Here is a 23,143-nt window from a genome sequence, read left to right on the forward strand (position 1 = left end):
ACAAGGCAAAGTTTGTACCTTGGGAAAGTTTTAAACCTAAGCTGGTAAGAATAAGCTTAGGGGTCTTTCATGCAGGTCCCCACGTCTGTACCCTAGAGTTCAGAATGGGGAAGGAACCTTGAGACATGCTCATAAAGCAAATGCTACAGCTACTTGTCATTTTGACCCCAAAATTGCACTAGGCATCAGGGATGGGCACACAGTCTCCCACCCCCATCACTGATTCTGGAGATGTGGGATGGGCACAGAATGAACCCTTCCCCCACCTTGTAGCCCAGTTCTCCCCATGCAAGAGCTCCCCACGCTGATGTCACAGGATAAATGGCGATCAAGAATGAACGCAACCCATGGACCTTTCACTTACACTGGTGAACAGGAATAGGTATAGCTAAACCTCTTGAGCTCCAGGACAGGAACAGCATGCCCCCTCAGGACACAGGCTGGGCCCACAATGGGGAGCTGGGTTGGGCACAAGAGTATCCCACGCTGTCCCTGCTCGCCGTGGATACTCAAGGGAGCATAGAGTTGAGCGTGACAGTGTCATTCTGTGCTGTGGCCACTGGTGATCACACATCTTCTTTTGTCACCTATTGACAAGTAAGTGAAATCCAGGTAGCCAAACACCAGGAGCAGCACAAGCTAAAGCCCCATCATCCACTCTCTAATCTTTATTTATGCTGCTATCTCATATACAAAATGGAGTACAAGCCATTTTAAAAAAATAAACATTAAAATAGTCAAACCATTAGCACACACTGCATAAAGCTGGGCCAGGTGTTCGAGCCATACAGGCCAGCTTCTGAGGACAAAGCAAAGTACAACTGGTCCCTTGGCGGGACATGCAGGGACCTCCTTCCCCACATGTCTCTTCCCTGCACCTGGCAGGCTATAAATGGGCAGAGAAATAAGGATACACCTTTTAACGCCACGGAAATACATTGGAGACGCAGAACCTGAAAGAACTACCCTACATTCATCTACCTTATGTGGCACAAGTGTCAGGCTCCAGCCAATGTGCTACTGAGAATGGCTCTCACTTCTCCGTCCCTGCCCCATGCTCCGTGTGCCGTCACTAACACCAGAGGGGTGGCTTTAGCCAGCCAGACAATACAGTGAATAAAATAGAAACATGGGGCCTCTGCTGACCCAGCTGATCTACCTGCGAATCAGAGAAATCATGAGACTCGCCAAAGGTTAGAGGCACAGACAACTCATGCCTCCTGACGCTGGGGGGGCCGCAATCTAAAGGGGAGGACACATGACAGCCCCACATGTCTCCTCTGCCCAGCGACCCCCCGGCCCTGTGCCCAGCCTGCAGCCGCCATGCTCTCCCTGCCCCACCAGAGTTAGCTGGGGTGGGGCTCTGTCCTTCTCCTGCTGCACCTCCTCCCAGGCACATTTGGCCACTCTCCCTGGGGAGCGGGATGGAGCCACTTCGCAGGTCACCGCTTTGTGTGGCAGCTGCCGGAGAGAGAGCGCCCAGCTGGAGAGATGGTGTCAGTGGCGACAGCCCGCTCCCCGGCTGCCAGGGACAGGGGCCGAGCAGGCCGGGGGTCAGACACTTCAGAAGGACAAAGCCCTCTCCCTCCTCCCAGCAATCCAAGCAGAAATCTGTGTGCCCCCCCCCCCCACGTGCATTACCTATGAATAAGCAAGAATGTCTTTCCCACTACACCCTGTCTCCCAGAGACACGGGGTGCTGACTGCAGTCCAGACGAGCATGTCCTCCTTTGTCAAAGCAAGAGGTCTTCATGGTTATGTGTAAATACCCCGGTTATACACCTCGCAGTTACTGGAACTGCTGGGTCCCCTGACCTGCGTCAATACAAGGCTATTTGCTTTCAGAATGCTGACGCAGGTCATGTGACTGGGGCACTCCTGTGGGTCAGATGGATTACGTGGCATCAGACCTAAACTAACTCCTTCACAGAAATGGAGCAAATGAGGCCTCCTAAATCCCTCAGTGTGGACGGGCTGTGGGAGAGGAGCAGAAGACACCACTGCAGCATTTCCAGATTTTCCTGAAGGCAAGTAATATCGTAGAAAAAGAGAGAGGGTGAATTCTTCCTCTCAGGTACGTGTGACTGGCTCCAGGTGACACACCAACTATAGTAGCTGAGCAGGCCTCTTTTGAGAGCACAAAGTGGCCATGGGATGAGAGAGTCAACAAGGTTCAGAGAAAGTAGTTATTAATTAGACTACTTGGCTTTGGTTGGTAGTATGTATTACTGTGCTACAGGAACCTCACACACCAATGGATACTGGCTCCTGTCATGTGACAAGCATATCTGCCTTGGGAACCCTGAACCAGGTCATGTCATGGCCAAGAAATAAAGTTGCAGTTTCTTGCCAGCACTCCAGTATGTCAGACAATTAACACACCTGTTTTCCTCTCCATATGATCAAACGACTGGCTGCAGCAACTAGAGGGGTGTTTGGGTGGGAGTTCAGGTATAGGAAGAGAGACGTGATGAAAGTCATCTCAATAGAGTCTTAGGGCCTTCCAAAAAAAAAATAATAATAATTTGACCAGAAGATGGCAAGGAGAGGTACAACTAAATGAAGCAAAAAGGAAGCAGATTTCAGGACTAAATGTCCCACATTAGCATGGAGTTACTTGAAGAAAATGGCCAAGGTTAATGACCTGTGATCACCTCGCGTCTCCATCGTTGAGCCTTTTCCTTAGCCATTAAGTATAGACAGTGATCTCCCACAATGAAAGCAGCCAGTCTGGGGGATTGCTGGCTATTTGCAAGGTTATTTTTGTGGTAGGTCCCACCAGACCAGGTAATGGGACAGGGTCTGTTCCTCCAGGACAAATGCTTACGGTCGCTCTTTCATATGGGTTGGAGACTTCTGCTGAGTGCGTGGCCTGGGCCGGGGGGGCCCTGCCTGGTACTGAGTTTGAGACTGTGGAGGTAGTCTCTGCTGCTGGCGTGGCTGCTTCTGGGGAGCATGAACTGGAGGTTGAGGAAGCTCCCGATATTTCGATTCATCGCCCACTTGTCGAGTTTTCATCGGTGTCTCCTCATCTGCAATTAGAAAACCGTCAAGTAATTCGTTAATGCTTCAGCATGAGTCACGTCACCAGTACAAACAAACAAAAGATAACCCATGCTGGTTACAGAAGGAGTCTGCAGGGTAGCCTGCGCCTGTCTTAGTTAAAGAAGCTGCTGAGATCTTCCCTGGGCCCTGTTCCTCTAATGGGTCAAAGCTTTTCTCTGCGCTGGGGGTTAGTGTTAGCAGAGGTATCACGCAGAAGCTTGTGCCTTTTTATTTCCAAAATATCCAGATAACTAAAACAGAAGGGCAATAAGAAAAAAATTAGTCAAAAAGGAATGTGGCATTGTTATTTATGGTGAACAGCTACTACCAAGGGAAGGAGGCTTGGACGCTGGCAAACTATGCAAGCATTTGACTGCTTAAGTGGTCTGGTTTTGGGGACCCTGTTTATTTCAATGAAATAATAAAACCTGGATTTGCCATCTACTCCCAGACTACCTCTATGGCCTGTCTGTTGGCTTGTAGGGGTCATGGTTCTCAGAGGGTATTTCAGTCAGTTCCATCCCCTCCTATCTCAGTGAGCCTGCTCTTCTGGACAGCTACAACAGCTTACCAGCAAGCAGGAAATATACCAAGGAGACTGAACTCCTCTCTCTTCCTTGGAGGTGATCCCCTTGAAGACAGGGTTGAGACACATTAGTAGGGGGCAGCATAAAAAAAGTTTACCCTGCCGCTGTCTGTGCTGTAATTGTTCTGCAGGTAAATAGAGGACTCCACACACAACAGCAATCAATCTTGTACCTTTTACCCATACAAAATGTACTTCACATAGATGAAGTAGACTAATGGTCTTTGGCCACTTTATTACCATTTTTGAAAGGCCAGTGACCATGTATGGTTTGATTTAGGGACTGAGTGACCCACTGGCTCAGATACTGAACTGACCCTAAACTTCTATTGAACCATTCCAAAGTACCTGGTTACTTTGATGGTAACTAACACAGAGTTAAATGCACCTTAACACTCAGTGAGGACAGGGACAAATCAGTTTGAACATTGTGTCAATGGACCATGGGTAAATCTTTGGTTCCAGTAAGATTACCCATGACCAGCTGGCAAGATGTTAAACACAACAGTCCCTGTCTACACTAACTGCTAAGGTACAAAGTTAATGAAACATGGTAACTGAGACAAATTGTTTGCCAGAAGTTGGAAGTGGGCGACAGGAGATGGATCACTTGATGACTGCCTATTCTGTTCATTCCCTCTCAAGCACCTGGCATTGGCCACTGTCGGAAGACAGGATACTGAGGTAGATACACCATTGGTCTGACCCAGTATGGCCGTTCTTATGTTCATGACTCCTCAAGGACATGTTCTAACATGTCTTAGTTTTCTAGTGAAGACAAGCAGGTCTGGAGTTTGGGTTTGGTTCAGACGAGCAACCAAAAGTTCAGTTGCTGAACTGTCCAAACCTCTTGGGTCTGCAAAGTCAGACTGGATATATTCCAAGGCTATTGGGAGATTTATGGTCCTCCCTGTTGCTGGTCAAGCCAATCACACCATGAAAACATCTCATGAGCATGTAGGACCTAGTTAAACCCTGTTCATCCTAATTATGTGATTTACCTGTAATTATGATTTCATTGTCAATTATTTATAGCCAGTACTTCTGTTGTATTCTTGAATTGGATTTCTCTCATTACATACCTTTTCTTCTTTTTCTGTGACCACCAAAACTAAAACTCAGTCTAAATTTTCAAAAATGATTAGTGATTTTTACATACTTCTATGTTTAGATGCCCAAGTTGAGACACTTTAACAGGGCCTGATTTTTAGAGGATGAATAAATAATAACAAAACCTCTCTCTTATGCTCTGTACTTTCTGAAAATCTGGTCTCTTTACAGTGTCTCAGGCTGCACAGCCAAAAAAAATGGAGGCACCCCAAATCACTCTCTAGGCATGCCTACATTTCACATGCAATTAGTGATGTTGGTTGCCTTTACATATATATAAAAGTTAATGAGAAAGTGTGTTGGTGAGATTCTCAAGCTTATATCTAGATCAAGGATGTTCAAATAATCATGGATGCTTCTCTGAGACAAGCTTTTGGAGGGTCTGTTCTCCCCTCACTGGTAAATAATAGTCCTTGAAAATAGCACTGTCTTGTTAAAAACAGCCATCAGAAACCAAGATTAAAACTGGCAATTGAAGTGTAGAATTTCAGTGTGACAAAACTCAGTACTTTCTCTCTCACTATCTCTGAGCAGTTTGTGGAAAGAACTAGGAGATTTTAAGTGGTCATACAGCAACATGAAAATTTCAAGTGCTTACCCTGTTCTTCATATCTTTCTGCTCTCTTCTTCCTGATACAGTAAATCAGCAGAGCCAAAAAGATGACAAAGACAACTGCACCTCCTGCAATGCTCCCAATGAGAACAATGTCCAGCATCCCTAGCTCAGAGAGAAGAAGGAGATATCACAGGGAGAGAAGAAAATGCCAAGGCAAAGTTTGGAATTTGGTCCCAGTGACCTAGAGGATGTACACATGTGAAGCTTATGACATGGATAACAATGATGATATGAAAACCTTGTAGTTTTATAGCGTCTTTCATCCCAGCATCTCAAAGCATTTTCACAAACAATAAATTAAGACTCATAACACCCCTCTGAGATAATGTTAAGTATTATTATCCCCATTTTACAGAGGGGGAAATTGAGGCACAAACAAGGTTAAACCACTAGCTTATGGTCACAGAAAACTTGGCGAGAAACAGAATTCTTTCATGGAACATAGTTAAGAAATGTGTGTATGATGTGCTTTGTTTGATGAGAGTTCTAAGGAAAGTTTGAGGCAGAATTCACAGGAGTGCCAAGGACTTTTACCTAAGAAACAGTAGGTGTCATCTTGCTCCTAGTGATGGTCAAACCTCAAAAGTCTTGTTCTAGATTGACACACAAAGATCTGAATGCCCTTCTGGTCTTTTAAGGACTTTCAAAATGCTTTGACTGGGCGAAAGTAGTGCTCAGAGTCTGACAAAAAACAGACTTTTTCAGGAGCTGGAAATACTGTGAGAAAAGCTCGTCTTGTGGTATTTCAGAGCTTGCTCTTCCTTGGCTGGAACTCAAAACGAGTGCTACACAATAATTAACGATAGTGAAGAGGGGGCTGAAAGGGGCTAAATTCAACACAAGTATAAAGTTGCTCGTTGGGGTAAGTTGGCCACAAATGAGTGTGAAGTACAGTAATATGCACCGATTTTTGTCCTCAGTGGGTGTGCAAATGAGTGCCATTTACATACTGAGCATCAAAACCTGACTCAGTCCTTCCTTGGGCAGAACTTCCATTGAAGTCGACTATGGTTGTATCTGCATAAGGACTTCAGAACTTGTGTCCAGTGGACAAAAAAAAAGTGGGTAGCAGGAAAGGCAACCAAGAGGAGGGTGTAAAACACACAGTCCTCTTCTACCCCTTCAGTGTGTCATTTAGACTTGCTTTGCACCCCCACTGAATACCAAACCAGTGCACATTACAAACCTTTACCACTTACAGCCTGTGTGTGTTGGAGATTTTCGCACCTATACTGATGCGCAAATCCCGAATGTAGAATAGCTCCCAAATAGAGCGGGTCTGAAATTTTTTTTTCTTCTCACTGAAAATTATGACTTTTCAAAAAATCTATAAATGGAAATATTTTGGCTGACAAGTGAACTAGTTGGGTTCAGAAATGGCACCTCGGAGCCCCATGGGAATTCTAGTTCAGGTGTTTTATGCCTCAATGCTCCTCGGTAGGCTGGGCTCCCAGGTTAAACTGCATCCCCAGAGATGCACCACAGTCTCGCTCCACCCCCAGGTTAGGGAAGGGGATCAGGCTGGAGAATCCCCCCTTGAGCAGCTGTACAGTTGGTCTATTGCCTGGGGAAGAGGATTCCTCCTTACTGGCCCCAGCCTCCTTGGCCATATAGTCAAGATAGATACTTGGCATAGAATTTTCAGAAAGGGAGGTTCAAGTCTGTAAACATACAAAAATGTGTGCACACGTTTATGTTTGCATACACCTCTCCCAAATGTGTGCGCATACAGGGCACTGGATCATATAACAAATAGATATCAGAAAGCCCCATTTAAACTTGCAAATCCAAAGTTTTGCTCACAAAATGGGGTGATTGGGTTATGTGAAAGTGTGCACATGTGTGTGAAAAAAGGTGTACATACTTTGAGTTTTATGTCATGAAATCTGTCTTTAATTATCCCAGGGCTTCCCCTTCTCCTCCTGTAAAATGGATGTAATAATACTTACTTACTTACTTCAGGCTGGTGTGCTGCAAGGCTTAATTTCTTAGTGTCTGTGAAGTGGTTTGTGATCTTCCAAAAAAATATACCCTATACAATTATCATCATCATTATCAATATTATTTGAGTTGCAAAGTGGCACCTGTAAGTAGCCAAATTAAAACAAGAGATTCAAGTAATAATAATACTGAACTCTTATACATTGCTTTTCATCCATAGATCTCAGTATCATTATCCCCATTTTACTGATGGGAAAACTGAGTCACAGGGAGGGGAAGTGACTTGCCCAGGGCCCCCTAGCAGGCCAGTGGCAGAGCTGGGAATAGATCACAAGTCTACAGAGTCCTAGTCCAGTGCACTGTCAAGTAGGCCACACTGCCTCCCATGGCTGGGAAGAAGGATTAACTGAGACCTAAACTGAGGACAGCTGATCCTTCCCCACACCCACATCCCCCGTGTTTCTAACCTGCATAGGAAGAAACTGGTGGTGTGGTTTTTGGACTTTCTTGTGATATGATACCTGTGCTACATATTTCTTCAAGACCTGTGTGATAAATGCTTTTGTTAGCTGTTGATGCTACGGAAAAAAATAACACAGACTTAGTACCCCAAAATACCCAGCCCCTGATATCTGACAGATGGAGTTCAGCAGCCAAGTCACAACGAAGAACACCGAGGGCCAGATCCTCAGCTGATGTAAATCAACATTGCTCCACTGAAGTCAATGAAACTACATAATGACACTGACCTCCTTTGTAAAGTGCTGTGAGATCTATGGATGAAAAGCCCTATACAAGTGCTAGGCATTAATTATTATGTCAATTTACACCCAGTGAGGACTGGCCCTGAGTGATGGGAGAATGAACTTCATGCAGTAAGCTCCAAGTATTTAATATACACAGATGAATGCGACAGTAAGAAACAGCAACTCTACACTGCCTTGTGGTCTCCCACCCCATGCCTGCGTGTCAATTTAACAGGGTTATCCCTGGCTACCTTGAGAACTGCTTCTTGAGTCTTATATCTGCACTCACACTCCTCTGGCTGTTTCAGGCTGCCATCACGCTGTCCGAGATGGTGGTACAGCTAGGAGTGGCTCCACCTCCAGATCACTGAGGAGGGGCAGGGGCTGGTCAGTGCAGTGCACATCTCCAGCCAGTTGCCCCTGGCTCTGTGCCAGAGGGTGTGCCATCTCGGGCAGCTGGAAGTACTTGGCCTCCCACTGCAGGTGGCTGCACTCAGGAAAGTGCTGGGGCAGCAGCAGGTCCTGCATATAGTCCAGGACGTAGCAGGAGAGGAAACCATTGCAGTTGTGGAAGAAGTAGCCTTGGCTGTCCTCATGCAGCTTGCCCAGCTGCTGCTGAGAGAACATGCGCCAGAGTAGTGAGTCTTGTACCGACACCGCAGTTCAGTGCCACGTCTTACATACGTCTCCCCGCCAACGTTCAGCTCCCACTCTCCAGGAAGGTGGATGAGCCTTGACCTGCTGTGGCAGTACCCCTGCCCCGGTTCCTGCTGACAGCAACACTCCCCCCCGGTTCAGTAACCTCCCAGCGCTGGCCGCCAGGGCCATCCCAGAGTGAGCCCACTGTGACTGGGGAGAAGCCACCTCCTGCCCTTTCTCCCACAAGTGCCTGGGAGCAGCCTCCTCTCACCGCTTCCGTCGCTCCAGGAGCTGGCAGAGGGTCCACCTCTCATGCTCAGATCGGGCTGGGCCTGGTGCTAAATGGGTGGGCCAACATGGCCCTGCCACTGGTCTGAAGGGGGCAGACAATCACTCTTTCACTGCAGTGAGCTCCACACTGTAGGATCCTTTCCTCTCCCCCTTTGAAAGCTGACTGGTTTTATTTATTTGCAGGCTTTCAGTGGCACTTCTCACTGCAGCGTCCAGGGTAAACGGGGGCGTGACCCTGAAAAGTCTGGGGACCACTGATCTAAATTATAAACTCACTGAGGTATAGTCAATGGGCCAAACTCTCTGCTTGGGTAACTTCGCTGAAGCCAAAGGAGTTAATTCTGTAGAGAATTTGACTCCGTATCTTCAACCGTATACCATACAGCATGTAGTGCAGAGTCACTGGTCAACAGATATTAAATAGTGATGATTTAATCTTTGGGATCTCTAATTTAGAATATATGATTTTTTTGTACTAGCGGTAAATGCCCAGTTCTGTTGCTGTGATTCTGGCAAAACTACAGAGGTAAAGCCTGCAGCACTGTTCCCATTGTGAAAAGGATGTAGGTTTCTACCACCTGATTGTCAATTTTACTGATGTTACTGTTAAACTGCTTGGTGTCTGAAGGTGCCAGATGCCCAGATTAACAGGTCAAAGGGAACACGTGAGAGTTAATTGTATAAATGGAGATCCATAGACTATAAAGCCAGAAGGGACCATTGTGATCATCTAGTCTGACTTCCTGAATAACACAGGCCACAGGACTTCACCATAGGTGGGAAGCCATCAAAGCTGTTCAGATATTACTTTTAAAAGACTAAAAATAACACATAGGTAATGAAATTGAGTTTTTAATTTTTCTATTGACGCTTTAGATTATTAAAAGTGAAAGGGTTTTGGAGATCCGATTAATTTTTCCATTTGTTGACTTCTTGCCTTTTGCCCAAGTTGGACAATTAAAGAAAAGACTGGTCAGCTTCAGGGGTGTGTGTCCCTGTCTGCACACTAGCCGAATGCGGCTGGGCTTGGCCTACCCAGCACTGCAGGGCACTGTCTCAGTTCAAACAAACCAACAAAATTTCCAGTTACTTTTTTTCCCCCTAAAGTTGTTGGATCATATTAAAGAAGTTCTGTATTAAAATCACAAATGAGTTTGATTCCCCAGAGTTTAAATTCCAGGGTATTACTAATTAAGAGGTCTCTTGGTTTTTGGTACTGTTTCTCTCCCTCTACGTGTGAAACTTGCAAGCTGCTAATTGTGTTAGTACATTCTAAGACAGAGTCTGTTCTCAAAGCAATTCACACAGAGAGAGACTCAAAGCAATACTCTGTAACAACAGAAACAGCACCCAGAGACTCCCCGCCCTTTTGTTGTATTAACAATTGTGATTAAAATAGAGATAGAGGATGTATGTGGATGGATGCTTGGTGTGGATAATAACTGAATGATCAGGGAGGTGCCAGCCTAAGAATCCAGTGTCCATCGGCAGAAGGCGGCGTCAAGTGGAAATAACCCCCAGAGGACCCCCGGAGGGCAGATTGGAATCCACCCAACAGCTTCAAGAATGGGAGAACCAAAGAGCAAGATAACATCTGACAGCACAGAGCCGTCAGGAATGTGCCATCTGCTTATTGATTCAGCAACAGCATGATGAAGCAATTCCCATAGACTGGCATAGGAAGAAACTCCTATAAAAATGGACTCGAGAAAGTGAGAAATTTGGGGTCTGATTCTGCAAACCAACTTCCAGGAGCATCAGATGAGCATCTGACAAGGCCCTGCTCCCTCCTCATGTCCAGGCCACCTGGACAATGGCTTGGCATGAGCAACTCTAAGGCTGGTAACTATGATAACAACCTTGCAGAACCTGTGTGTGTGTGTGTGTGTGTGTGTGTGTGTGTGTGTGTGTGTGTGTGAGAGAATGAATAAATGAATGAATGAATGAATGTGTGAATAAATATGAGACTGAATGGAATGTTACAGCTATAACTAACTGCTTACTATGATTCTTTCTGTATTCACAATAAATGTGGTATTTTGCCTTTCCCCCTTTAATAAGATCTTGCTGGTTTTTATTTTATTGGTATAACAAAGTTTCATGAAAATGTTTCTATGAAGAGCAAGTTTTGTAAACCCTTTTCCCTTTAGGAAAATCTAGACCTGGGGCCTAACCTACTTGATTGCCCATTTAAGCCATCTAAAACGTGGCTAATTTCCCAAAAGCTCACTGCAAAGGAAGCCCATGCTTTATATGCACATGTTAAATAGCACCATCAGGACATCCAGCTTTTCTGTCAAAAGAATCCAGCCACCAGTGTGGCACCACTGACTTCGTAGATACAAGGGTGGAAAAGATCAAGACTTCCTTGCATCTAATTCTCCTGTCACTTGGGGCTCGTCTACAGCTGAAACACTACAGCGGCACAGCTGCAGCACTGCAGTAGCGTTTCAGCGTGGACGTTACCTATGCTGACGGGAAAAGTTCTCCCATCGGCATGGGTAACTAGGTTGATGGAAGAATTCTTCCGTCACCCTAGCACTGTCTAGAGTGAGGGTTAAATCCTCTGAGCGATGTTGCTGAGGCAGCCTAACTTTTAAAAAACGAGATTGACCTAAACATGTTGCTCGGGTTCAGGAAATATGTTGTGCCTTGAGCACTGCAGTTAAGTCGACCTAAGCCCCAGTGTAGACGCGTCTATGTCGATGGAAGAATTCTTTTGTCAACCTCACTGCTGCCTCTCAGAGAGGTGGATTAACTACAGTGATGGAAAAACTCTTCGGTCACTGTAGGAAACATCTACCCTACATTGCCCTACAAAGTTGTAGGCATAGCCTTCCACTGGTGTAAATCAAGAGCAATCCCATTGATGTCAATGAAGCCACATGGGCGTACAGTGGAAATATGGATTAAGAGAGAGGAGACTCAGGCCCATTCTTGGGAAATGTAGGGTGTTAACGGATGTCCTGACCCATTTTCAACTTGGGTAATTTTCTTCTACCCAACTAAAATGACCCCTGACGTTGTAATGATCTGGGCAGTGCAATGGATACTGTTGGTGCTGTAGAAATAATAAAGAACAACCGCTGGGGGGAGGTGGGGAGAAAGGGTTTTGTTTTTTGCTTCCTGCTGCATAGCACTGCATAACACCTACTGCATGTCAATTCCCTCAGTTATTTTATTGGGCTGATCCTGGTTTTAGATTCAGCACCCTGGAGACAGCTGTATGTTTGTAACTGTTTGTGGGCTGTGATTAGGAGACCTTTTTGCAATATAGACTTTGTACCTGAACATTTGATTTCCTGATCAGCCGTTTTCTTGCTAACGTGATTTTTTACTTCACATTGGAACTTTGCAGTTCTGCTTTTGGAGCTGTATTCAATCTTCCATATGCCATTTGCATCTATGTGCGGTTTTAAATTCAGTGTTTTGTTATTTCGAATCAAATGAAAAAGAGCTTTGTTTCTCTGATTCACCTCACATGTCACCTTTACGGAATTTTCTGAACATATCCATTTGATTTCTGGTTTAGAGACAATTTCTGAAAGAGAATAGAAGAGGCAATCAGACTGTGAAGATTTCTAATTTTAAAAAGTTCATTATTAGAACAGGCAAGATCCACAGAATGATACAAAGGAACTGGAGGGATTTTAGAGGCATAAGCAGAACATAACAAAATTATTTTGTGAAAGGATGCGGGACAAATTAATCTGAAACACAGATATTCAGTGAGAGAGAAAGTGGGAAAGTAGCAATGCCTGAAAAAATAAAGGGGAGAGCGAACAGCAAATTAGACCTGACGGGGGATACGATGTGGCAACAACAAAGAAAAGTCCAGCACAACACTGGCCTGCATACTTGTTTTTTTATAAAAAGTTTAACACCTTTATGACTCATTGTCACTTTCCTCTCTGTTCCCTCCTTTCAGATCTATAGAGTGTTTCTTCTTGAGATAACATTTCATTGTTTATTTACAGAGAGAGAATCCCAGTCCATTTGTCCTGTTCAGTTTGGAAACACAATGGGCCAGATCACTCTGGCTCAGACTATGTTTACACTGCACACCTTACAAGGGCGGCCGCTGCAATCATGCTGTTGTAAGGTGCGTTGTGTAGCCACTCTTTATGGCCAGGAGAGAGTTCTCCTGGCGACAAAATAAAACCTCCCCCAGTGAGAGGTGGTAGCTTCCGAGCAGCTCCAGCTGAAGCAGCACTGTCCACACCAGGGCTTTTTGTTGTTAAAACGTTTGCCATTCATGGGGGGGGGGATTTCACACCCTTGAGCCACAAAAGTTTTAGCTTTAATGCCAGTATCGACATAGCCACATTAGACTGAGGCTCAGGAGCCACAGATGGCTCTTTAATGTGTCTCCTGCGGCTCTTTGCAGTGCATGGTAGTAAAACACTGTGTGGTTTAACTATTAACCAATCAAGATGCTTTTATTGTGTTATTAACCAGTTAAGTTATCAACTTGCACTACCGTATTTGCTGTGAGAATAAAACATTATATATATATGTATATGATGGGAAATATTGAGAGTATGTGTGTGTGTGTGTGTGTACACACACACACACATACACACTCAATATTTCCCATCATACTGTTTGAATATGAATAGTACTACAGTAAATGAAACAATGAATTTACACTACCGTGGCTCTTTTGGGTAATGTTGATGGCTAATTTGGCTCCTGAACCACTGAGGTCTGAATATCACTGCTCTAGTTCATGGAGAACCCCCTCAGGCATGGCCGAAGGGAGGAGCAAACTACCAGTTTCCCCCTGCAAAATTTTTGCTTCATCATCCCGTCTGGTAGGAGGAGTTAGGGGATCCTGCAGACTTGGGAGACTGCAAACTCTCCCAGCGACTTTGCTCTCAGGGGTCCATGGATACTGGAACTCTATTCCATCCATACAGAGCCTGGAGTCAACTTGCAGGCTCCACCTCCCTCTCTGTTTCCAGCCACCCCAGCTAGTGCCCAGAGTTGGCTCTAGCTGAGGTGGCTGCTCATTAGCAACCAGGGAGAGGACCCAGAGCTGTAGCTATAGTACCTTGCTCAAAGATGTAACACCTCCCACCTAGATCTGTGTGCGGAAAACTGAACTCAGAGCAGGGGGAAGAGCCAAGGAGAGCAAACCAACAACTGCTGCTCTATCTCCACCCACAAATACCTCAGATGCTACACAGGCTCTCAGACACCAAGGTGGTTGGTTGGCACATAGGGAGACCACAGTACTTCCTCTCTTCCATACAGGAGGCCATCAGTCCAATATAAGCAAACACACATTGCAGTTAATATGGGAGAGAAGCTATGCTATGAAGGGAAGAGTTGGCACACGAGGTATGGGGCAAGGGGGGGAAGATTAAAAAGATGAAGGCTTTACATCATAGAGCAAAGAGACAATAGTCTCCTTCTATGCAGCTCTGGCATGACTGCATCTGCAACTTTGCATTCAGCATTGGGCACCAGAAAGACTGGAAAAGCTAGGTCAGTAAAAAATAAATAAATAAATAAAATACATCCCTTTCTGCCATAGCTATGATGGTATAAGTGGATAGCCCAGGTCTCCATCACGTTGCTTAATGCACTGCTGGAACGTGTTCAGATACGACAGTGATGAGCGCAGTATAAGAACACAGACTGGACTAGAAAGCGTCTTAGCACTACAGAGGCAATGGAACTATGAATAAGCTTCAGAGGAACAGCCGTGTTAGTCTGTATTCGCAAAAAGAAAAGGAGTACTTGTGGCACCTTAGAGACTAACCAATTTATTTGAGCATGAGCTTTCGTGAGCTACAGCTCACTTTGAAGTGAGCTGTAGCTCACGAAAGCTCATGCTCAAATAAATTGGTTAGTCTCTAAGGTGCCACAAGTACTCCTTTTCTTTTTGCGAATACAGACTAACACGGCTGTTCCTCTGAAACCTGTCATTATGCAAGGCACTGCATTTAGCCGTATGGAGTGGAAATCTATCAACTGCATGAAGCAACATCTGATGAAGTGAGCTGTAGCTCACGAAAGCTCATGCTCAAATAAATTGGTTAGTCTCTAAGGTGCTATGAATAAGCTGGTTTCTGTTTCCCATTATGCACAGTGAATTGGTTCTGGAGCTCCCCTTGCGGAATCTCTAGTACTGGCAATGGTACACGAGCCAGAAAGAGCCCACCCTGACTCTGAGTTCAGGTTGAAGTTGCAGGCACATCAGTTGCAAGGGGGGTGGGGGATGGAGGAGAAGCCACTTTTTACTTTTCCACTGAGCAAATTCAATCAGTCATTGCAAAAAGCCTGGAAACCCTCAATGCTAATTTACAGTCAGTCAGTCATTTTTCAGAGTACTGCACTTCAATTATAACACTAACTACTGAGCAAACGCTGTAATCCATCTATTGAATACAGTGTATGGCCCTTGTCTTGCTAACACTTAAGCAATTGCTCAGGGCTGGATAAACAATATTCAGAGATTTTAGGACCAGAGGGGACCATAGTGATCATCTAATCTGACCTGTATAACACAGGCCATAGAATTTCACCCAGTAATTTCCGCATCAAGCCAATAAGTTCTGTTTGAGCGAGCATGAGCATATATTTCAGAAAGACATCCAGTCTTGAAACATTCTAGACACTATGGACAGATTCCTAGGCTCCTGATTCCTAGCTTCACAGGATGATGCCAGAAGCTAAGCTTTTACTTTTAAAAATAATTATGCTAGCTATCTGACCGTAATGGCCATCATATCACTGCACCTCACATCGCTAATGGATTTTATCCTCCCAACACTCTTAAGAGCTACATCCCCATTTCACAGTTGGGAAACTGAGGCACAGGGTAGATTAAGTCACTTGACCAAGGTTACAAAGGAAGCCAGTGGCTGAGCTAGAAATTCTACCCCAATCCAATGCCTTAACCAGTAAACCTTGAAAAACATGACCCAAGTATAACGGAGATACTGATGCCTCCCTGAGTCAACAGGCAGCCTGTAATAATATCTCAGCAAGTGTTGATTTGAGAGTGGTCACCCCTTCGGGGCTTTGCTAGGGCAGTGGCAGCAGGTGTCCACGCACAATCTGAGAGGGTGGACCTCCCCACCAGCCCAGCAGATAGCTCTTGCGTAGCCAGTTGTCTCTGTGTGGCAAGGCCGCAAGTTGGGAAAGTGGCCACAGGGGGCCACACTTGTGGGAGGGCCGAGGGTGCCAGACTTCCTTAATTAGCTTTTGACTTTAGCCACAGAACACTTTGGGGCTACTCCCAAGAGCAAAGTGATGCATGTGCTTAAGTCTTAAGTTGCAGGATCATGGCCTCTTTTTGCAATTATAATATCCTAACAAGTATTCATACACAAGAACGTCTAGCAGGAGAGTTTGTCATTCATGATGTCAAAGACGTCTGAGTTGTCACGGGTCACCTCCATCTAAATAGCAATTATCAGATAAAGGAAAACTTTTAACACATTAAAGATATCTGCATTTTTTCCCTTCAGCTTATAAGTCAAGTTAGTAGAAAATCAGGAATGAACGTCATAGTAATTTTTTTTAATTCTGCTCACGCTTCTTTTCTTTAAAATTTTTTAAATGTCATCAAAATCTTGACATCCAGAAGATTCCAATCAGCTGTAATAATTGGTCAATACACAAGAAAAAAAATTTCAAACATTTCCCTTTTTTTTTTAAAATTCAAAATGTTGTCAGAATTTCTAAATACAAAAAAATTCAAACCCGCCCTGCTTATAAGGGATGGAACAGGTGAATAGTAAACAGGAGACCCAGTTAATTACAAATAAATAGGGGGCCAGTTACTGAATCGTTTACTAATGGTCAGGCTTCCGATGCAGCAGTTCAACATTAAGGCAGGATGTAAACATGCAAGCAAGCTGGTAGGCTCAAAAGCAAGGCGTGAGAGCAAAGTACTGTAGAAGGAAAATCTTCATGTTACAGAATTTTGTGAAAGATCTCAGGCATTTTTCAGCAGCCTCCTGTTTTAGGAGACTGCCTAAGTCTTCCAAATGTACAGAACACAGTTCTGCTCCACATCCCACTGGTCAAACAACCCAGAGGTATCAGTCCCTTGAATGGCTGCTTAAGAAAGGTTTCACCGTCTGTTGTGAAATCAGGGCTTGAACTGGGCAGTAGCACGCGTACCAGCACTCTCCTGAGCGGTCTTTTTGGGCTCCAAAATGTGTTCTCCTCCATAAGACACACAAGCTTAAGGAGCCTAGCGGAGTCCATGGGTATATTTGAACCCCAGTTAGGGGAGCCGAGCCCAGCAGAGCATGCAAACAGTTCAAACATCTCCACAATCCATCATGAGTGGCATCTCAATTTGATGTCTCAAGTGGGTTATTAATTTGTGGGAGGAGCTTGGAAGGGTCCTACCACCATTCCCCCCCGCCGCCCCAAGTTAGACCCCGGCCTTCCATCCCTCCCAAATGTATATATAAACACCTGGATTCCTGGATATTTTAAGTAGCAAAACAAAGGCCCAGTATGACCTGAGCTAACTTCTTCCGTTGTTCATAGATACCGGTGCAGGTCTGTTTGCCTGACAGAGTTCGTGGCTGATGTGAAAGAGAAGAAATCAGACAGCAGAGGGACTGAATAGAGGGAAAGAAGGGAACAGGGAGACTCACCTGGCAAGAGAGGAAAAGGAGGAACCCACCCAGGAACAGAGAAAGGGAATAGAAGCAGAAGAGCTAGCCCTTCAGTGAAAAGGAGCCCACGCAGCAAAATTAGAGACCACAAGGAAACAGGATGAAGACCCATTCAGCAGAAGGAGAGACTGGGACTCATCCAGCTATGGTGGGAAGGATGTGGAAGGTGACTCACCCTCAAAGCTCAGATTTAAGTTCTTCTCCATTTGCAGCTGTCCCTCGTCATCGTACACTCTCACTGTGTAATTTCCCCTGTCCTCTTCCACCAGGCGGTCTATTTGCAGGGTTCCATCATCCAGGGACATCATATACTTTCCCTTTTCGTTTTCCTTTTCCCTGGAATATTTCACTGTAGAATTTTTGATCTTCGCAAGGAATAATGCATTTTTGAGCCATGTTATTTCATGTTGCTTTTCCACTTTGAAGTCAGGAACGTTCAAGAAAACAGAACCACCCAGAACACCGTACACTTCGTTTGCAGAACCTTCAAACAGGGGAAGAACAATACAGCCCGATTAGTGTCTGTCCAAAGCGTCTATGGATGAGAGTTAACAGTAGACACTGCAGCATTAAATAACTTGGTCACAAAGTTAAACGCCCCACTTTTCCCTTATTTCCCAAACCACTCCTCATTGATAAGGGTGGGCATTTATATAGCTGCTTTCATCTCAGGCCCTCAAAGCAGCTCCCAAACATTATTTAGTTAAGCATCCCAAACCCCATTTTAATTCTGAACACAGTGAAGTTAAGGGCCAAATTTTCAGAAGTGCTCTTAGGGGTGCCTTGGTTTTGGAGGTGGTCATTTTAAGACCCCTTGGGCCTGGTTTTCAAAGGCACTGAGCACTTGCCGCGCCAAGTCAATAAGGCTTGTGAGCATGCACTTCCTCTGCAAATCAGGCTGTATTGTATGTGCCTCAAGATGGCACCCACAACAGAGGCAGCCAGAATTACTAAAAACACTTCTGACGACTCAAACCCATGGCCAAAATTTTCAAGTGACCAGTGATTTTGAGTGCCTCAATTTAAACTTGGGACAGGTTAAAGACCAGCTGCTCAGCGATTTCTGAAAAATCAGCCTCCTTTAATGGGTCTTAAGTTGAACACTGAAAATCCTTAGTCACTGTTCAAAATCTTGGCCTAAGCAACTTGCCTGAGGTCACACAGTGAGTGACAGAGGTGGGAGTAAGACCCAGAGGTCCTGCCTCCCGCAAGGCTGTGACTACAGGATACACTCCCTCCCTCCCAGAGCTCTATTTCATGGGTACGATCACCTGATAAACATGGACCCAAGGGCAGGTTTTTCCCTCTTTTCAGGTCACCTTTGTGCAAAACGGATAACACCCAGTTCACAAGGGTGCTACTGCAAGTGGTTGTTCAGCACTTGAAGATGTGAGGTGTCACATAAGGGCTAAATATTGGTATTACTAAGAAAGATAAAGGCTGTTTAGCCTTATTCATGTTGTTACGTATAAAGAAGCATTCATCTTCCCATGGTATGTTCTGTCACAAGAATGCATGCCCATTTATCTCAAACTGAATCTAAATCTAAAAATCACAGCCTCGGCATACTGAATAGTGCAGTAATAGCCGATTGGGTTTTTAGAGCACAGATTTTGCCTGAAGGTGACTTCAGATGAGAAGCTGATGCCACACAAACATTTGTGTAGATCCTTAGTCCGTACTGCAGAAGCAAGTTGATAAATAATATTGAAACTATCAGACGGGTTAAATACATGCTTGTAAGTTTCAAATAAAATAAATTCATTAACAGCAAAACTTTCATTCATAACCAGGGATTATTCAATCTTCCATTTGCTAAATTAATTCCCCTCTAATCTACAAGATAAAGCTATAGTGGTGGGCAGGGTGAGCTACGTTGAATTATTTTTGCACCGTGTGAGTTCTTTTCCCTATAGAGAGAAACTACCGGTAGGTTTATAAATCTTTTATTATAATATATAATCCTTTATTATAAAGTTTTCATTAGATCTAGGATATGATAAAATACATCACAGCGAGGAAAACGGAAAACTAATTGCTGCTTTACATAATAGTAATATTGGAGTCAAATAAAAAAAATTAGACTATCATGCTTGTGCAACAAAATAATTATTCGAGAAATCTGAGAGGAACGGCCCATTAGAGCCTGTGAGAGGATGAAGAGTTTCATGCAATGCATCCGCCAGCCCAAAGGGAAGCTATTACTGAGCTATCAAGTTTCTTAAAAAGCATTCAGCATTTCTAATGGAACATTCTGAAATCACTCACTCTTGGAAGTGTCACTATTTTAATAATATTCGTTCTCCCAATAAGTGTTAACAGGAGCACCAAAGCCCTTTGTAAAACCTGCAGAATTTTTGACAAAGAAAAAAAAATGTAATACAAATACTTGCTACTCCTCAGAATTACTCCAAGATATTTAGAGTTATTACTACTCATTATTATTTGTATTGCATATTCTATCATTTCTATTTTGCAGGTGTAGATGGCAGAAAAGTTGATCAAAATCCTGAGGAAGGAAAGCTCAATAGTATTCCAGTTGACAGACAATCCTGTTAGGTCTTTAAAAGTTTGCTTGGCCTCCCGAATCAGTGGAACAGAAGTCTGAGCACTCCAAACAAACAACACTAAGTCCTCTGTATAGACAATGGAACATAATTTGTCGATAGTGCCGAGTGAAATACTCTGCAAAGGCCAGAGCGATCAGAATCTAGCAACAAACTGCTCCATTGCCGTCACAAAGAGGATGGGATGATTCATGAGCAGCATAGTACTGTACCCACCAGAGAAAAGAAGTATTCACTTGTAAAGTTCCAAACGTTTTGAACAAATAGAGTCGTTCAAGGAAATCGAGAGTCTGTTTTAAGCCCATAGCAAGAATGTATTCCTTATTTATCTAGTCCTTGTACCTAGAAAACATTAAACCACCATCATAAATGATCTACTGTTGGATTTATTCCTGTCATTCATGAAAGCTGCTTGTGTACCGAGTCCACTACTACTTGTTCTAATCTATAAGCCAAAATGGCAACTACATTTTGAGATCAACGTTTTTAAAAATAATTGCTATAACTATAATAATACCAATATATATGTACCCACTGTAATTTACAACCTAGACCAACCCCGCCCTACCATAGGATAGGGTGATAAATACAAACATTCTGTTAATATTCCTGTGCAAAAAATTCTTGCACTGTCAACAGTTCTGTTTCCCTTTGATACTAGAAAAGAGCAATGGGTCTACATGATGCACAGTGAAGTCTCTCTTGAACAGAGTTACGAAAAAAATGCAGCAGCTTCACGGAGGGCAGTAGGAAAAACTCCATGCTGACCCTTACCTATATTAATACGTGTCAGATAAAGGATTGTTAACTTGAAGCGAGTAGTATAAATATTATAATAGCAAGCTCTGGTCATGGGATCCCCCGGGCTGAAAGCTAAATAAAATAACAATAGCCAAGAGATCTTGCAGCACTTTGCAAAGGAAGGTAGATATCATTGTCTCCATTTTACCAATGGGAAAAGTGAGGCCATGTGCTTAACATTGAGGGCTTGAGCCTACAAGTTGCTGAGCACTCTGCCCCCAACAGCAAAGCATTTGAGTACATGCTTCAATCTAAGCACGTGAATAATTCTTTTGAAGTCAGTGGGGCTAATCGCATGCTTAAAGTGAAGCATGTATTTAAGCGCTTTGCCTGGACTGGGGACAGAGTGCTGACAACTTTTCAGGATCAAGCCCTGAGAGTTTTAAGGTGAAATCCTGGCTCTATTAAAGTAAGTGGCCAAGGATCGGGGCCAGGATTTTACCCTAAAGGTCCCATTGCCAGTTCCCCAAATATCTGGTCTTCGCAGCTTCATACGAGCTAGCTACAGTTCAGAGGGCTGTGTAACACTCTTTAAATGATTTATTTGCACTGCACTTGCTGTGGCAATAGCGATAATTCTCGTAGAGACAAGGAGCCAAATTCATCTGTGATTTTAGTAGAGTTAAACCAGGGAAGAATGTGGCCCATGATATTTAAGTAAGATCCAAGCATTTTTATCAGACCATCCATCTTGCCCCAAGCTTCACTATTTAGCTTTAAGCAGAAGATGTGTGGCAGAGATGGGATCAGTCACTTTTAATTGTGCTTACACATTTCTATATTAAAAGCACTATCAAAGGAATAATCTAAAACATACTGATAATAACTTGCTCCTCAACTATAACTGAGTCAGGGGAGAGGCTTAAAATGTGCCGTGTGGACAAGACCACCCCAGATTCTCCTAACTGGGTGAAACCCTGGGACAATGCAGTTATAGGTCCCATCCACCCTGAAAATTATAGCCGTATTGGAACTGGATCCCTGAGTCAATTTAATTGTGGCACAGATGGGCCTAATTCAGCACCCTGTTAAGATATCCATCACCCTTGTCTGGGTACAAGGAATGGGTGTTAAAACTGAGGTAGATTGTTAAATACTTTAAGTGCAATTTTAAGCAAAGTCAGCCTGAAAGAGCAAAAAGCCAGTGCAAACTCACCTTTTACACAGGAGAATAAAACCACCAGGCACTTGGCTAGAAAAATCCCCCTAAAGTCCATTTTCCAAATCGTATCTCCAAACTGTCCCTGCGTGAAGAAAGCTCCTGGCCAGTGAGATGAAGTTCTACTTCTAATCAGCAGCCTTTTGGTGCGTCAGCACAGCCCTGGCACCTCTTGTCCCCTCCTCCTCCTCTTGCTCATCAAAACTTTTCCATTTCTGTCACACACACGAGCAGAGTGGAACTAGTTCTCGGTCCATTATTTCAACCAGGGTTGAGGAACAACTTGCAGGGATTAGGAAAGTGCAAGCCTCAAATTCCAGAATTTCCCCCCAATTTTGTCCCAACTTGAGAACAGAACCTGAAACACAAGTTTCTTTGATGTTCAGCTAAGGACCTTGACCTCTACCTTCATGTCCCAGAAGAAGGGATGTGGGGAAGTCTTACTATTCTCCTGCTGCAACATTTAACCTGCCTTCGGAGGTCTTGTTGGGTGAGAAAGAAAGAAGACCCAGCAACCAGCTATCACCCTCCAGGGTCTTCAGGGACTAGTCAGCAGGTTTAAGAAGTAGCTGAGGTCTGCTGAGAGGAGGTGTGTTATGTAGATAGCATAAACACCTCCTTTGAAAAGCTTTAGACTAGCTTCACAGAAACATTTGAACTTTGAATATTTGAACTGAAACTGAACTCCAGGCTTAGTGAGGTTCACCCATAATTAGCAGTACTGTGCAAACACACAGGTGTTTCAAAACCCTCTTGAGCATTTAGGAAGGAGTCTGCTGTGAAAGACACAAGGAGCCCTGTGGAGCGTGGGAAGAGTGCAGTGCCTCATTCTCCCCCAGGATTTGGTCTTGGGGGCTGCTGTGTTGAAAAGAGGGGGTCTGGGGCCAACAAGGGATATGATGTTAAGAAAGCTCCTTATCCCTGTTACAGCATTAAACAGTTAAGTGTGGTGTGGGGTTTAGTGTCAAGTTGTTATTGGCTTATTCCCTTTGCA

General features: G+C 44.2%; 1 protein-coding gene across 1 annotated transcript; it reads right to left on the reverse strand.

The window, feature by feature from the left end:
* Positions 1–651: 651 nt before the first annotated feature.
* Positions 652–22,280, reverse strand: CD2 (CD2 molecule). The gene is made up of 5 exons (XM_073328779.2): positions 22,147–22,280; positions 17,798–18,106; positions 12,261–12,515; positions 5,340–5,459; positions 652–3,032 (listed from the first exon to the last, which is right to left on the reverse strand). Exons 1-5 carry the CDS (start codon positions 22,205–22,207, stop codon positions 2,824–2,826), a joined length of 954 nt encoding a protein of 317 aa, XP_073184880.1. The 5' UTR covers positions 22,208–22,280; the 3' UTR covers positions 652–2,823.
* Between the last annotated feature and the right edge of the window lie 863 nt (positions 22,281–23,143).

The sequence above is a fragment of the Lepidochelys kempii genome, chromosome 1, assembly GCF_965140285.1.
Source record: "Lepidochelys kempii isolate rLepKem1 chromosome 1, rLepKem1.hap1, whole genome shotgun sequence".
NCBI lineage: Eukaryota > Metazoa > Chordata > Testudines > Cheloniidae > Lepidochelys > Lepidochelys kempii.

What these genes read in the sequence shown, in the direction of transcription:
- CD2 (XM_073328779.2), bottom strand. Translation starts at nt 22,207, where the DNA reads ATGGACTTTAGGGGGATTTTTCTAGCCAAGTGCCTGGTGGTTTTATTC. An exon ending in CTTAAATCTGAGCTTTGAGG is followed by an intron (nt 12,516 to 17,797) that starts GTGAGTCACCTT and finishes ATTCTCTTTCAG; the next exon opens with AAATTGTCTCTAAACCAGAA. An exon ending in TCAGGAAATCAAATGTTCAG is followed by an intron (nt 5,460 to 12,260) that starts GTACAAAGTCTA and finishes TCTCTGAGCTAG; the next exon opens with GGATGCTGGACATTGTTCTC.